The 15993-nt window shown below is 37.7% G+C and overlaps 3 protein-coding genes and 1 pseudogene across 5 annotated transcripts; 3 read left to right on the forward strand and 1 right to left on the reverse strand.

Annotated features, from left to right (window-relative positions):
- LOC18587590 lies at window positions 4397–6895 on the forward strand. The gene is made up of 2 exons (XM_007011466.2): window positions 4397–4720; window positions 6196–6895. The coding sequence occupies exons 1-2, from the start codon at window positions 4553–4555 to the stop codon at window positions 6748–6750; spliced, it is 723 nt and encodes a 240-aa protein (XP_007011528.2). The 5' UTR covers window positions 4397–4552; the 3' UTR covers window positions 6751–6895.
- LOC18587591 lies at window positions 8428–10499 on the forward strand (annotated as a pseudogene).
- On the forward strand, window positions 11274–14070 carry LOC18587593 (basic leucine zipper 9). Of its 2 annotated transcripts, none has more exons than XM_007011469.2 (6): window positions 11274–11670; window positions 12550–12646; window positions 12750–12927; window positions 13056–13131; window positions 13323–13448; window positions 13608–14070. In XM_007011469.2, exons 1-6 carry the CDS (start codon window positions 11491–11493, stop codon window positions 13890–13892), a joined length of 942 nt encoding a protein of 313 aa, XP_007011531.2. In that variant the 5' UTR covers window positions 11274–11490; the 3' UTR covers window positions 13893–14070. The 2 variants fall into 2 exon arrangements, with proteins under 2 accessions (XP_007011531.2, XP_007011532.2); XM_007011470.2 differs by having other exon boundaries at window positions 11299–11670; window positions 12586–12646.
- LOC18587594 (probable calcium-binding protein CML43) lies at window positions 14112–15708 on the reverse strand. 2 transcript variants are annotated; one of them, XM_007011471.2, is made up of 2 exons: window positions 15135–15708; window positions 14112–14963 (listed from the first exon to the last, which is right to left on the reverse strand). In XM_007011471.2, exon 2 carries the CDS (start codon window positions 14906–14908, stop codon window positions 14249–14251), a length of 660 nt encoding a protein of 219 aa, XP_007011533.2. In that variant the 5' UTR covers window positions 14909–14963; window positions 15135–15708; the 3' UTR covers window positions 14112–14248. The 2 variants fall into 2 exon arrangements, with proteins under 2 accessions (XP_007011533.2, XP_017982790.1); XM_018127301.1 differs by having other exon boundaries at window positions 15131–15708.

The following is a 15993-nucleotide window of genomic DNA, read 5'->3' on the forward strand; positions in this document are numbered from 1 at the left end:
TATAGATCATTGGACTTTTTGCGTATGATCTTTTCAGAGTATACTTTTACTAAATACTAAATACTAATCTACTCTCTCTCTGTTTCAAATTTTAATTTTCTAGCCACACCTATCCAACTTAATTTCTTTAAGCTAATAAGTGAAAAGATTCTATCTAATTAATTATAAATACCTTGTTGTTAATTTTCAGAGTATACTTTGGAGGGATGTCAGTGTCATACAACTAGGAAGGACTCAAATTTTTGCTTCAACGGCTTATGTCAAGAATATTACTGAAAGAATTTTGCAATTCATAGTTCATAACTTCATTAATTAATACTATATATCTTGATTAATGTAAAAAAAAAGAAGAAGTTATTTGACCAGATCCATATACCATGCCAGGATTAATTAAAAGTTTCAAATAAAATATAGATATAAAATAAAAGAAATGTAGAGAAATCGAAGCATTGAAGCAAAGTCGACAACCATGTGTCTTGGAAGTTGGAACTTGGAAGCTGCGGCTGTGTTCATGTGCTGTGATAACAGCAGCAACTACGATTTTCAAAATGGGCTTATTTCTGGGGGGCCCAATGTTGGATCCAAAACTTTGGGAACAACTGTCGAATCCATCTCAAATTCTCAATCCTTGGTTTCCTTTGTTTTTGAAATTGAATGGGTTTGTGTGGGGGGCAGGGGCGCATGTTGGGGTCTTGTCGCGTCCTGAGTCATGCGTCCGGACAAGCAAGCTATTCTTTTTAGAGCACAAGGAAAAGGAAAAGATCAAAGAGCAAAGCCACTACAAGGATATTACCACTTTTCTTTCTATTTTCATTGCACAAAAAAGAAATATTCTTTATGAAAGGGAAAACTCAAATGCAAGCAGCTCGTTTTGATAATGCATACAAAAAAGAAAGTGAGAAATATAGATAAACCCACCATTAAACGTAATTGACTTAGATTGCATGGATTGAATTGAAGAAATACTTGGGAACTTTGTAAAAGAAAAACCCAAGGTCATCTTCGGGAGCACCTGCCGTTGAAAATGGTCCTATCTGGATTTCAAAGAACATTTGTTGCAAGTTGGAACCACACCTTGATAGGATAACAAAGGACACCCCCGACTTTGCATTTAAGCATTGGCCACACTCATATATGCATTATTGTACACATTCCCTTCTTCCATTTTTTTTTCTTCATTGAATCAAAGAAGATTACTTACCTTTCGAATTCAAAGGGTAGACGTCCTTTTAAAAAAAGAAGAAGGAAAGTTTCAAAGGGTAGTGTAATAGTGTTGAGATAAAAAAACAAAAGCCTTTTTGGCAGCGTATTGCTTTGCTGATGATGAACCATATGTCCCTTTTGATATTTCTTTTTTGGTCATCTGTATTAATGCGCTTCCCACTATTATTTTGCATGGCTACTTACTATCATAGGTACTATATAGCAAAGGTTATCATCATAAACAACAACTATATATATATATATATATATATATATATTGTCTCTCATCTTTTTCCCTCTTATCCCTTCCTCTTTTTGTTTCTTTTTTTATTGGTTTTCCTTTTTTTGACTTTGAATGGAAAAGGAAACTCAACAAGAACAATCATTCAAATCCCTTCCAGTACTAAACCCTATTAATGAAAAATGTTTCACAAACAATAGACAAGTGGCTCAACATTTGTTAATTGTTACCCTTCATAGTTAATTAAGAGGGCTAATTAATAAGATCCCAAGATTACTTCTCCTCCCCTTCTATTGCTAGACTTGATGATCATTCAAGAATTTGTCGTGCCCAAATTAAACCTATATATGTTCCTTAATTATATTTTTGCCGTAGTGAAAAGGAAGAGATTTTATACCCTATGATTCATGACAACGAATTGCCATTATATACTTAAACAAGTAAATATGCACATTTCATATATTTAACATTATAAATCTCAAAAGGATATGAATCAGAAAAGCATCAACATCCAATCGAATTATAGGTGTTTACAGCGGAAGATAACTTCAAAAAAAAAAAAAAGGAAGCAAAAGGTTGTAATTCGCGAACTGCTAATTGCATCAGAGGTTTCCTTTCTTTCCCCTTTTGTCATTATTTCCAACACCATTGGAGACCAAAAGAGATACCACTCGGCACTCGTATATAATTTCATGATAGCAGCAGCATGGCTGGCTAGCCTAGCCAGGGAATGGCTTGCCAACCATCCCCGCAACTACCTTTTCTACGGACCAACCGGACATCATCTCTCTCAACTCAATCATTCTCGTTTTGTGACTATTAAATCATAATTTATTAAAATTAAAGATATGTTTGATTGATATATAATAAATTGAAAGACGCACAAGTATATTCTATCTTGATGTCAATTAAGTTTAGAGTAAATGTTTCACTATAAAAAAGTTAAGGGTATGATAAGTCCTCAATAAAAAAAGATTTTTTTTTAATTTTAAATTAGAATAATTTTTAGATAAGCATGAATTCTTTCGTATTTAGACTGAATCATGAGATGCAAACATTCAAAAAAGAAAAGAAAAAGCTAAGGTAGTTGAAATAATTAATAACTACTACTTGTTTCCTGGATAATTGATAAGAAAGGCGATATTAATGAAACATGCCGAGAATAATTGTGGATTCATATGTAGAAGAAATTTCCAGAAAAGAAAAAAGGTAGAACGGCCTCTCAAAAACAAAGGAATAGATGACGGCCATTTCAAGAAATGATTCTTTAATGGAATATTTGACAAATAGTGGAGGCTGAATCGGATTCAAAGACAACGTCAATAATTCCTCTTCTTTCTAAAATCAAGAATAAACCAGAATTTCATCATATGTTTATATTATATCCACCGAATATATTGATTCTGGTGCACAAGGGTAAACAACTGATGAGAACCCAACCCAAGATTCCTCCTAACAGTTTCATGATTTATGTTTATATGGTGTTGTAACACAGGATCATACTTTATGTGTGGGTTTATAATTAGTTTCCATCTAAATTAGATTAAGCAATGAGCAGCGGCGTGGGATTATTTTTATTTATATGTAGAAATTGGTTCCAATTCTTAAGTTGGAAAAAGTTGGTATTAGGTCATATTAATTAGGTTGCCGTGAATAGAGTTGAGTTGAGGCAAGCATATATATATATATATATACACACCTAAATTAATATAATGTAAGAAACAATAGGTGGTGAAGAATCCTCCTGATCAATCCTTAATCCTCAGTCCTCAGCTTCAAAGTTGAAAGAGAGTTGCGCACGCGTGTATGCCACTATTCTAAGTTGTAACGTCGATTGTATATGGAAAGATGAGATGGAAAACTTGTGTGGTTTGTTTAATTCCAACGTAACTCTTCGTCCATGCCGAACCCTGATGACGGTTTTCTTTCTGTTACGTTATTCTTCACAAGGAAGATTGTTAATATTTGAAGTTAATGCTTGCAAACACATACACTCACGCAAGCAAACACATTCCTTAATTTCCATGTGATTTGTGCGAATTGAGTGTCACCTTGACTCATGAGAAAGTCGTGGGTTGGACTTGGAGCAATTCATCTCTCCTTTTCTGTCTCTGTCTTATCACTTGTTCATCTCTGCGCTTTGTCAGATTTTCACTCTCTGGATCAATCACCCTTTGGACTCTCTAACTTTCTACTTTGCCTTTCCCAGTTACAACCCCGCTTCTGATCCTTCTTCCTTTTTTAATTTTACTTGTATTCTCTTCTCTCTTTATTTTGTACCTGAATCACCCTAGCTAGCCAGTTACAACTGATTACATTAATTTTGTATTTATATATGTTTTAGCTTTTAGAGATTCGAAAAATATATATTTCTAGAATTCCAACTGTATGAACTAAAATGCTTTTTAATATTTGGATTTGATTAGTAACTAACAGTAAGGGTGAGAATGACTTATGTATATTGTGAGATTGTAGCTGTGGATGATGGAGATTTATTCCTTTCTTAAGATATAGCTTCGGATCTGCTAGTCATAATGCGTTTTGCCCACCTTGGAGGATGCCCAACTATACTCTCCCACTTGTACGCATATACAGTGTACTTGCTCATGCTTATGGACAGATTCTGTCGTGGTAAATATAGGAAATGCTAATGGCTAAATGTTAGCAGAGAGCATGCATGCAAAAAGTAGGTAAATTATTTCGCTAAAAAAGCAGAGAGAGACACACACACATATATAATAATAATAATAATAATAATAATATGGTAAAGTGGGGAATGAGACAAATGACAAATGTGTCGTCCCGCATATAGTTAGGCTTGAGTTGCGTCCATAAATTTATTATTAATTTAAAAAAAAAAAGAAGAGAAAAAGGGGTTTGCTTTAAAGTAGTAGGAAATAGTAATACAAGGAGCAGGTGGGTTGGTTTGTTTTGTGGGATTGCATTTCGCGTTCAAACAAGTCCAAGTGCATCAAATGCTACTGTGTGCATTTGTGAAACTCAACTCCCTTCAAAGCCTTATAAAAAGGAGTCTAGGTCCCAGATTAATTCCTATTATGGTCACTAAACCAATAGCAGTAAAGGTAAGGGAGAGAGAGAAAGAGAGAGATGGAGTGGCGATCATGTTATTTGGACATTATTTTGGTGCCATTAGGCCTTCTGATGACCGTCGCTTATCATTTCTGGTTATGGCATAAGGTCCGGACTCAGCCGCTCACTACCATTATCGGAACCAATGCCAGCGGACGTCGAGTCTGGGTCTCTGCCATGATGAAGGTATGCATCACTCTCAACCACTTCTACATATATATCTTTTTCTTTTTCATTTTCGTTTTACATATGCCAGACTCCTTTAACTTCATGTGGAAAATTAGAGAAAACTAACTAATTATGTGAATATTTAATGAAACGAATTCCCTCCCCCTTTCATTACTACATTTAACAGGAATGTATACAATACATAAACAGTCCAACATTATTGTCCACCTTCATTTCAGTGTAAATATGAGCTTCATTTTCCCAAATGTGAGAATGATTACAACAGTTTTAGTTGGTTTGATTGTGTTTGGGCCGTGCATGACTTGATGTGTCTGTATCCATGAACATGTGAATATCTTTGTAATTAGGCAATAGTTAATGGACAAGTCGTGTTACTGGCAACAACTAGTGGCGTTGTCGTGGTTGACAAGCTTTAAGGTTCAGTGCTACTCACAATCACATCACAAATAAAAGCGGTTACACGTTGTCATGATTTGTCTATTATATTATTTCTTTTATATCATTTTTTAAAATGTTTTAAAATATTTTTTTTTTCAAAGTTTAGATATTCCATACTAATGAATTTATTTTTTTACGTTAAAAATATAGATATCTATATTATAAAGAAAATTTAAAATTTTAATATAAAATACATTAAAATCAAAATTTTTATCTTAATTTTAATAAAAATTGAAGATGAACAAAGAGAATATTATTTCATTAAAATTAAGTTGCCTCATAATATACCAACTTTTTTCTTTCTTTTGGTTAAAGTGATGGTAACATCCACTAAGTGAAAAAAAAAATTATTAGTTTTGAATTTCTCTTTTCCCATTACTCATAATCTCATACGTTATGGCTTTGATAGACATCGACCTTTCAATGAACTCTAAATACAGGAAATCTACAATTGATATACAAAGAAAGAAAACTCATTTCGTAATCAACTGGACTAAGCTGTGTGGACAGCCCTTGTTTTAAAATACTGCATTGTACCCTATTCATTAAATTACCAGTTGAGTAAAATTTTCCAATATAATGAATTAGCTAGAAGTAGCGTAGTATAGGAGGACTTGATTTGATTTTAAATGGCACGTGTATATATATGTAAATAATGAGACAGAAATATATAGTGGTAAGTTTTGTTTGACAGCAAAGTCTTGTGCAGTGGGCTGTGGTTTTCCTTCCTGGCATAATAATATATATATACAACAAATGACAGTAATTTGTGGATAAGAGATAAAAGACATATATATATATATATATATATATATAATAAAGTAGGTAAGTAGACTACAAACAATAATAATTACTATATATATATNCATATATATATATATATATATATATATATAAAAGTGGGAAATGACTCAAAACCAATATAAATTTCTATATATATATAAGTGGGAAATGACTCAAAACCAATTAAAATCTCTCTGTTGTCTCCTATGAATATGGATATGAAAACGATGAAAATGAGGTGTGGGTGGCAGGACAACGAGAAAAAGAACATCCTGGCTGTCCAAACACTACGAAACTCCATCATGGGATCCACCCTAATGGCCACCACGTCCATCCTTCTGTGTGCGGGGCTTGCAGCCGTCATCAGCAGCACTTACAGCGTGAAGAAGCCGCTGAACGATTCCATATTCGGAGCGCATGGAGAATTCATGATGGCACTCAAATATGTCACCATCTTATGCATTTTCCTTTTCTCCTTTTTCTGCCACTCCTTATCCATCAGGTTCATAAACCAAGTGAACATCCTTATCAACACTCCCCAAGGCCAAGACCCCTCCTCCATAGTGACTCCAGACTACGTGTCTTTGCTGCTGGAAAAGGGCTTCCTCTTGAACACTGTGGGCAACAGGCTCTTCTATGCTGCACTTCCCCTTCTGCTTTGGATCTTTGGCCCCGTGCTTGTTTTCTTGTGCTCTATCACTATGGTCCCAGTGCTTTACAACCTCGACTTTGTGTTTGGGACTGGGGAAAACAAGGGGAAGCCTCGAGTACTGGATGGATGTAGGGACTGTCAATCAGCAGTGTAGTACTTCTATATATGTACATGTAGCAGTAAAGAATATATGTACACATAAATATGTGTAATCGATCCCTGAATGAGTTTCATTGTTTATGTCGTCGTTACTCTGGCTGAATATTTAATAAACATTAAACTTCTATTGAGTCGTCTAAGAGTTGTTAATTTATTTTAATGTTGCATGATGATATAGCTAGCTAGCTGCTGACTGCAAACTGCCGAAGCCCTTGTATAGATGTAGCTGCAGTTGGAATCTTTCTCCGTCCGAATACCCATGAAAATTGTATATAATATATACTGTATACAAATGGCGCCATTGCGTTGATTAATCCATTGGCAGGAGAATGAGAAAAAGAGCTCGCTGGCTGTGCAAAAGCTCCGTAACAGAGTCATGGAAATGGAATGGAATCGAGCCTAATGGCCACAACATCCATCCTTTCAAGCCTAATGGCACTCAAATATGCCACCATTCCATGCATTACTCTTCGTGTAATAGATTCCTAAATCAAGTGATCAGCTTCCTAATCAAGTTGCCGCAAGAGCATCCTCATCATCACTACATGACAGAGCGATTGGAGAAGGGGCTGGCCTTCAACGACTCTAGGCAAACGCCTCTTCTATGCATCCCCTTCCTCTTTTGCTTTGGATCTTTGGGCCGCTGCTTGTTTCCTTATGCTGTGCCATTATGATCCCATGAACTTCTTTGTAGCCATGACTAATTTCTATAATGTGATTTGAGAGTGCGAAATTAGGATGCAGGGACAAGACTATTGGTGCAACAATACTTGATAATTGTGATTGTGATCATTAAATCCTACTTCTAATCTATATTAAAATCGTCTCACGCTCGCTCACTCTCTAGCATTTTTCCTTTTTCATAGAATTGCAAAATCAACCCACTGCTACAATTTTAGGTACTGCTATACGTTTTCATTTTCAGCAATGGATTCGACTCGGGACTTAAACTAAGGGAAATGGGCATGGCCTTGTTTTTCTGAGCTTTTCGTCTACGGAGCATGGACATCTGATCTCGTGGGCTTGTCCCTTATGGGCGAGGCGAGTATAAGAAAATGGGCCAGTTGGGGGCGATGTAACAGACAGTAGGAACTTAAACAACACTAAATTTTCTCTCTCTCTAGTTTCGACCCCAATCCCCAAGCCAAAAAGAATAGAAGATCTCCATTCTCCAGCACTCCCTTGCTCTCAATCAGACTCAGTTGTTGAACCCCGAGCTCCTATTTTGGTCCTGCCAAAGGTACCTGATTTTCCTTTCCTTCTGAATTTCCAAAATTTCTCTTAAAATTCTCCACCTCGTCAACAAAAAAGTTTCCTTCCTAATCTGTTGAGTTTATACTCGATGTTCCCACACGAAAAAAACATATAAAAAGCTCTTAATTTGATAGTATGAGCCAAATGTTTTTCATTTCAAGTCACTCTCCTCAACTAACTCTATGTTCATTCTTACCAGACAAGATATAACACAAAGTCCAGTTAATTCATAACATGAACATGATCCAGCAGCTTTCTCGCATGAAAGCACTCGTCTTCTTAGGCTTTTCTTCTTTCTTGGATTTTTCATTTAATCAATTGTATATACAATAACAAGGTCAGATAATTGCTTTCACTGTAAAAAGCAAAGTTACTTGTATTATGGTGAGCTAACTTGTTTCTTCTGGATGCTGAGCAAATGTATCAATCGAGGATAGACCTTGAGACTTCAGCCATTGATATTTATGTTTTTGTTCTTGTTGGTTTCCTCTGTCTGACCTTTTAACTCTGAATTTTCCTCAATGGATGGCATTTAGGGATCTAATTCGGTTTAGATTTGGTGGTTTATATTGCAGCATGTATTTTGCACTGTGACAAGACCAAACCACTACGTCTACATCATATCTTCCAGCTACAACAGAATCTGTTGCTCAAGCTTTAGAAGCTAACAACCCAAATGAGACCATCTCTATTCTTTACCGCATACTGGACAATCCTTCATCTTCATCAGAAGCTCTGCGCATAAAAGAACAAGCCATTACTAACCTCTCTGACCTACTTAGGCAGGAGAACAGGACTGAAGTCTTCGCAGCCTTCTTACTCAGTGAAAGGAATTGTTGATTGTGTTGCCAAAATACCAGGGACATCCGGCCTCCAAATTGCCTTCTGCAGAGAAACAGAAGCGTACATTTCTCAGGCAGAAAAACTGAGGCAAGGCTTGCAGCAGTTTTGATGGAAAACAAGGAGTATTCAGGAGCTTTAGCCCTTTTGACTGGCTTGGTTAAAGAGTTGAGGAGATTAGAAGACAAGCTTCTCCTTATGGATATAGACTTGCTAGAGGGTAAGCTACACTTTTCCTAGAGAAACCTTCCAAAGGCAACAGCTGCAAATGCTATATATGTGCCACCGGCTGAACAGGGAACTATAGATTTGCAGAGTGGCATCCTTCATGCAGAAGAGAAGGATTATAAAACAGCATACAGCTATTTCTTTGAGACGTTCGAGTCATTCAACGCTCTTGAGGACCGTAGAGCTGTTTTTAGTCTATGGTACATGTTGCTGTGCAAGATATGGTGAATCCAGCTGATGATGTGGCAGGGATAATTTCATCTAAGCCCAGCTAGAGGAAAGTTCAATTATCTACAGACACCTCTCTTCCCTCTATGTCACACTTCTGGAGCAAAACTTGTGCAGGTTGATTGAGCCTTTCTCTAGGGTTGAAATTGCTTATATCGCTGAGCTGATTGACTTGACTATTGATCATGTGAAGAAAAAGCTCTCTTAAATGATTTTGGACAAGAAGTTTGCCGGGACATTGGATCAGGGTGCTGGATGCCTAATTATATATGAAGAGTCCAAGACAGATGACCGGCGGGGATAGGAGGTATTCTGAGAGATCACCAGGGCGATGTTAAAATTACTTTTTCCAAATCAGTTGGAAATGGGGATGCCAACCTTGCCGAGATACTAGCAGTAAGGGAAGCACTTGTGGTGTTTGTAGCATCAAGGTGGAAGGATCAATATAAGCTAATCATTGAAAGTGATTCTTGTAATGCTGTGAAGTGGGTACAACATCCTGATATGGCGCCTTGGAGACTACGGAAGTGGCTGCTGCATATTGAAAGGTTAAGAAAAAAGCTTAATGACTGGAAAATTCAACATGTCAACAGGGAGGCAAACCAGAGGGCTGATGCACTAGCAAAGGAAGGAGTTGATCGGCAGTCAGATTCTTTGCGTGTTTTCCTGTAAGTGCTTGGTGTTAAAGTCCTTGTTTCTGTTGGGTTTGGCTTTCTGGGTGGATGCTGGGTTGATGATGTGAGTTAGTGAGACAGGGCCCCGCTGGATTGCTGTGTTTTTAATCGCTGGGATGAGAGTGTGAGTGGTTGTTTGGTGGGACGACATCTGTTGTTTGGTTCTAGAAGGATCCTCGATGTATAGGGATGGTGTTGGTTTCAAGAAATAGGTCTCGGGTTTATGGTTGCTGTATATGATAGGTTAAGTGCTTTTGGCTCATCGCAAACAGGTGTAGAGCTGAATGGTGGAAAAGAGTTTTTGTTTCTGAGTTTTTGGGTCCTTGATGGGTTTGGCACCTTGTTTTTTGTGATGCTTGATTATTGGAATTGGCAAAGGTGTCTGTACAGATTTTCTGGGAAGGTCTGAGCTTTTTGAGACCTTCAGGGCCATGTTTTTGTGTCTAAGGGCCATGTTTTTGTATCTAAGGGCTGTCCATGCCCTCTGATTTAATGAAACTTACTGCATTTAAAAAAAAAAGAGTCCAAGACAGATGCCATCTACTCTGCAACTTTAGAAACCATTTCCAACATGGGCGAGGTTGTGGACAGCCTCTATGTTAGGTCTGCCAAGACCATGGCATGAAGTTTTCTTCGATTTTAGTTGGCATTGTTACTGAATCTTGCAGGTTTCCTTTTTCTTAAGAATTGGGCATCAAGGCCTAAGGCTTTAGCTAGTTTAGACCCCGGCGGGTCTTTTATTTTGTCGAAGGCTTAAACGCAGGCTGGTTGGTTCTATATATAGGGCTTTGCCCCTGGCCCAAAGACAGGGGATGTAGACGTTTGCTATGGATCTTAAATTAAACCTCAACTATCTTGAGAAACAATAATAACTGATAAGTAGAAAAATTTTGACAGTTGAGAGTTGAGAAGTAGAACTGTCAATGTTACCGTCTTTTTAACCCTTTCCTTATGATGGAAGGAAAACAACTGAAAAAGAAGTTCATAAAAGTATAAAAAGCTTTAAGACGGTGCCATGGTAGTGGTTTTAGCATGAGGTTTTGCTTTTTTTCGTGAGCACTGTAGAAAGTTAGGTATTACCCATTTCCCAAAATCTAAAAATAAAAGCAAAGATCGGAAAAAGCAAAGCTTGTTACTTTATTAAATTGAACTGGCTGCTGCTGCTTTTCCTGAGCATGACAATTGACAGACAAAACAAAACAAAAGCATCTCTCAGCAACTTTGTCTTAAGGTCGGTGGCAGTCCATATCAACCCCCATTTCCTTCTTCTAACTTGGTCCTGTAATAATATATTATAATAATCTTACACCCTGATTTAAGTATTTACCATAAGACGAGGAATTGCCCCTCGAAAAGATAATCATTCTCTGGCTTTCCCTCTTGACGAAGGAAAGCGTAGCGTATAGGTATAGGCGTATAGCTCTGGCTATTATAAACCCAGCCCAGCAGGATTAGCAGTATTAAGGTTTAAGAGGGTGTTTTGAGTTAAAAAGCATAGAGATAGTAATTGGATGCATGAATTGGTGGAGGAGATGATGAAGCAGAGTGCCTCGGAGTTGGCTTTGGAGGAGTTCATCAGGAAGACTATGACCTTCTCTGACGCGAAACCCTTTCCCGATTTTGATCCGGATACCTGGGTCGCCCATCTTTCTAATTCTTTCGATGTCTTCAAAGATCATCTTCTTCACCAGGTTTATCTCTCACCTCTCCTGCATCATATATATATATATATATATATATATATATATATATATATATATATATATATAAACTCCTATGGAAATGATTCTCCTAGCTAGCTGCATGATTCATGCTTTAAACGCCTTCACTACTCTATAAATTCTTTTCTGATTTCAACCGCGCTGGTTGCTGCTGATGCATGTACTACTTGTTCACCGAAGCAATCAGGGTTAATTCAATGGATATCTGAATTTGCAATCTGTTTCTTTCTAGCTAGTGTTGGTGTATATATGCCTTTGGGCCAAGCCAATGGCAACCTGACAAAAACATACATGCTGTTACAATATAAATTGCAATCTGTTGATTCCTTTTCCTTTTGGATACTAGCAGTAGCAGTCTTATTATGGATATGCATGGCCCTTCCCTTCCCACTTCCCACCGATGTGCTTACTGTATCAGTCAGTCAAATTTTCAACTTCCATAAACATATGATTACACTAATTAAGACTATAATTAATCAACCAAATCTCTAATCTTCTAATTAGAGGCTCATAGTAAAACAACTTAGCTTCTCATGTTAGGAAAGTCTAGTAGTCTTTGTTTCTTTGGAGCAATGTACTATTGGTACTATTTTTATTTTTCCAAAGTAAAAGCAAAGGCGGACACTGTTTATGCTTTTGCTCTTTAATTAAAATATATAAAAAAAGAAATTGCATTTTAGACATGAAAAGCGAAATAGGGAAAAATTGTTATTAAAAGCTTTTACGGTAATGATCTGATTAAGCTGTGATCTTATATTCTCTATGTATCTCTTCTACCCTTTCTTCATCAATCAACCTTTTCTGTTGGCACTATTCTAAAGTGTTTATTGCTACGGAATTCATGATCAGGAAGGGGAAGCTGAAACACATGTATTATTGTTACAGAATCTTACTCCAAATCAATCCAGTGTTACAGCCACCCTTGATTCGCAATCATCCATTTGTGGTATGACACACATAGTTTACATATCTACCAATATACCAATACCATGTATATATACATATATCATTAAGTTAATAAAATTGTGGAATTATGTTGGATCATAAAGAGAATTTGTCATCCGGAAGTCCACTGTCTGGCAACAACCCCATAATTAGGGAGAATGAAGTAAGAGGAGCTACAAGTGGTTCGTCTCATGAACAGTCGGATGATGAAGAAGATATAGAAACAGACCCTGGTCAGTGCGAACAGAGCTTAGACCCCACTCATTTGAAACGCCTCCGCAGGTATATATACATCAGTGCCTAATTGCCAATTAACTTAATGATCATATCACCTCCCTAAAATATACATCTTCATCCATGCAACTGACCTGCCTTTGCTGGCTCTTATGATTCTATATGTATACTTCCAGGAAGCTTTCTAATCGGGAGTCTGCCAGGCGATCCAGGAAAAGAAAGCAAGAGCATCTTGCAGATCTTGAATTGCAGGTTATTAGCAGTATAATTCTATCTAATCAAACGATGCCTTCATGATTGCTAGTTTGGAACTTCTAGTCATGTTACTTTTGATCACTAACTAATTCAGTCCATCTGTTATATCATTTCTAGCACTAGTGAAGTTAATGTTTATAATCATGTTAATGAAGCATGCTGAGGCTTGGTTCTCATTTATGTATAAGGCTGAACAATTGAGGGGAGAAAATGATTCCCTATACAAGCAGCTCACAAATGCTCATCAACAATTTCGTGACGCTGACACTAATAATCGAGTGCTTAAGTCCGATGTGGAAGCCTTGAGAGCCAAGGTAGGGGTTTTCTTTTAGTTTTGGCTGAGTTATTGCTTTTCGATGTTTATAATTTGTACAGTCATTATCATGGATTGTCTGTAATGCAAGTAAGCAAAGGTTTAAGCCAACATTTTTGAGGATATGCTTGCTCTGAAGGAATTCACGGTGTGATTATAGGTAAAGTTGGAAGAGGATAGGCTTGCTCGACGCACCTTGACATGCAATTTGAATCTTCTTCAAAGTCACTTGACTTCCCCGCAACCGATTGCTACTCATAATCTGCGGATGGTGGCAAATGTCTCTCCCACCATTACCGTCCATGGAGAGGATTCCTCGTACGCAGGATTGACAGTCTCTGGGAATTCAGCACTTGGACTTGGAAATGTTGACATCAGCAATGGGAATCTCAATAGTGGAATTGGTAGTGATGCTGTAAGCGGTGTTTCAGAAATTTGGCGTTAGGATTCATCTGTGTGTGTGCCTGCTTTGTTCGATTAGATCAAGCTAATGTCTTATCTCTTAAGAAATATTTCTCCTGTAATTTATGGGTTTCTGTTTCTCTTTTTACTGCTCTGCTATGGCTATGCGGACATTGTCTTTTTCTTTAGACATGAAGATACTGAATTGCTTTCGTGATTCACATGGTATTTCTTTTGGATGTGGATGTAAAGAGAAGAAAGATTGTGAGAAAGCCAGCCACATTTTAATTCAGATGAAAATTATAAGTAAATAAAAAGGAAATATACAATTAGCATTGGAAAAAATGGTATTGAACATAGAGCATATATTCTAATTTTCCCTTGCTCGACACGTTCGGTTTAGCCCATCATCAATTCGAACTCTGTAAAATCAACCTTTCCATCGAGATTCAAGTCTACAACCATCAACATCTTCTCAATCTGACCCATATCCCACCCATTGTCCAAGCCCAAGCATTGCAGCACCCTCTTCAACTCTAATGCGTCTATAAACCCGTTGCCATCCTCATCATAAATCCTGAAGGCTTGGCGTAGCAGCTCATTCCGCTTGGAACCATCTTCCATGAATCCTCCTAGCACCTCCTCCACGGCTACTTCGTCCTCTAACCCACCACCACCGGCAGCAGCAGCACCACCACCAGGCAGGTCAAAGTTAGTAGCGTCTCCCTCACCCTCAACCAAACCAAGCTTCTCCACCACTTGACGGGCCTTCTCCTTGGTGATTCTGCCATTGCTTTCCATGCCAAACACAGCAGTGAGAGCCCGGAGCATCGAGTCATCAACTGGAGCACGACGGGCCTCCTCCTGTGGCTTGAAAGCTGCAGGGTGAATTGGATCAATATTGTGAGCTGAAGTTGATCGTACTCGTCTCAGCCCATGCAGTAACTCCCCCATTAATCGGGAACATGCTCCGGTTATGCCAATCATCTTCAATTGAAGTGGGAAGTGAGAGGAAAGGGACTCAAATTGCTTCACTCGTTGCACTTGCTCCAACACCATCCCTCCAGGCTGCAGCGTCCCTAGGTTATATAGTTGAGGCTTTCAAGTAGAACCCCTGGTATCAACGAAAATCACAACAAGTGCCATTCTGTAACCTCACCAAGTAGTATATAAACTAGTTCATTAAAATAATGTGGCTCAAATCTGATTAACTTGTATATATAAATCAGAAATGAAGCTGGAAAATTAGGGTAATAAAATATAGTTGTGAGAGGATGATACATGCATTTTAGCAGCCTATAAATGCTATGTTCATAATTGTGTGGTAGTTCATGGCAGAATCAGACAACTCTGGGACGCCTACACCCTGTCCAGCGTCAGACTGTTCTTCCTCCACTAAACGATGCCCGCCGGATCAGGACAGTACATCAATCTCACCAAGACAAGAGGAAGCAAATTAATCACAGCATGCATTGCATTGCCCTGTCAATATAAGATAAATTTTAGTGCATAGTGGCGGTGGGGAGGCACATAAAATTAATACTACCAGGCCAGATCTGCAGCAGTACTGAAATTTAATTTCATATAAACAAAAGGGTTAGTAGTATTTTGTCCATTTTGAAATATGGGATTAGATGTGGGAAGGTGACATCGAAACCAACTGATAAAAAATGAACAAAAGGGGATGGATGTCAATGGTTGCTTGTAGCTAGTTGAGTTGTGCGCAATACTAGTAACATAGAAGCTTCTTGGAAGCATGGAGGACACCAATCTCTTGTCTTGCATACGACCTGATATTGTGAAGAAGACAGATTAAATAATTGAAATTTCAACAAAATTATATTGGTATGGGAGTGTATCAAAAATGGGATATATATATATATATATATATAATGGTATTCCTTTCCAGCCATGGCCATTAGTACTAGTATTTTAAAAGTTTTAAGAAGAGAGTGGGCAGAAACCGCGTTTCGTAGTTTTAGGTACTTGTAAATACGTGTAGGAATGGTATCACGCATGCATTCGCCAGCCTCGTCTTTGGATCCCATTAATTCACAAATCACAGTCACGCGATAGCGTTAATCGCCATGTAATGATAGGTGATTCGCCTGCACTTGGAAAACAAGGTTGACATTTCATTATGT

The sequence above is a fragment of the Theobroma cacao genome, chromosome 9, assembly GCF_000208745.1.
Source record: "Theobroma cacao cultivar B97-61/B2 chromosome 9, Criollo_cocoa_genome_V2, whole genome shotgun sequence".
NCBI classification, from domain to species: Eukaryota; Viridiplantae; Streptophyta; class Magnoliopsida; order Malvales; family Malvaceae; genus Theobroma; species Theobroma cacao.

Coding starts and splice junctions, on each gene's coding strand:
- LOC18587590 (XM_007011466.2), top strand. CDS start 4,553: ATGGAGTGGCGATCATGTTATTTGGACATTATTTTGGTGCCATTAGGC. Junction 4,721..6,195: donor GGGTCTCTGCCATGATGAAG/GTATGCATCACT, acceptor TGTGGGTGGCAG/GACAACGAGAAAAAGAACAT.
- LOC18587594 (XM_007011471.2), bottom strand. CDS start 14,908: ATGGTGTTGGAGCAAGTGCAACGAGTGAAGCAATTTGAGTCCCTTTCC.
- LOC18587593 (XM_007011469.2), top strand. CDS start 11,491: ATGCATGAATTGGTGGAGGAGATGATGAAGCAGAGTGCCTCGGAGTTG. Junction 13,132..13,322: donor TTGCAGATCTTGAATTGCAG/GTTATTAGCAGT, acceptor TTTATGTATAAG/GCTGAACAATTGAGGGGAGA. Junction 13,449..13,607: donor TGGAAGCCTTGAGAGCCAAG/GTAGGGGTTTTC, acceptor GTGTGATTATAG/GTAAAGTTGGAAGAGGATAG.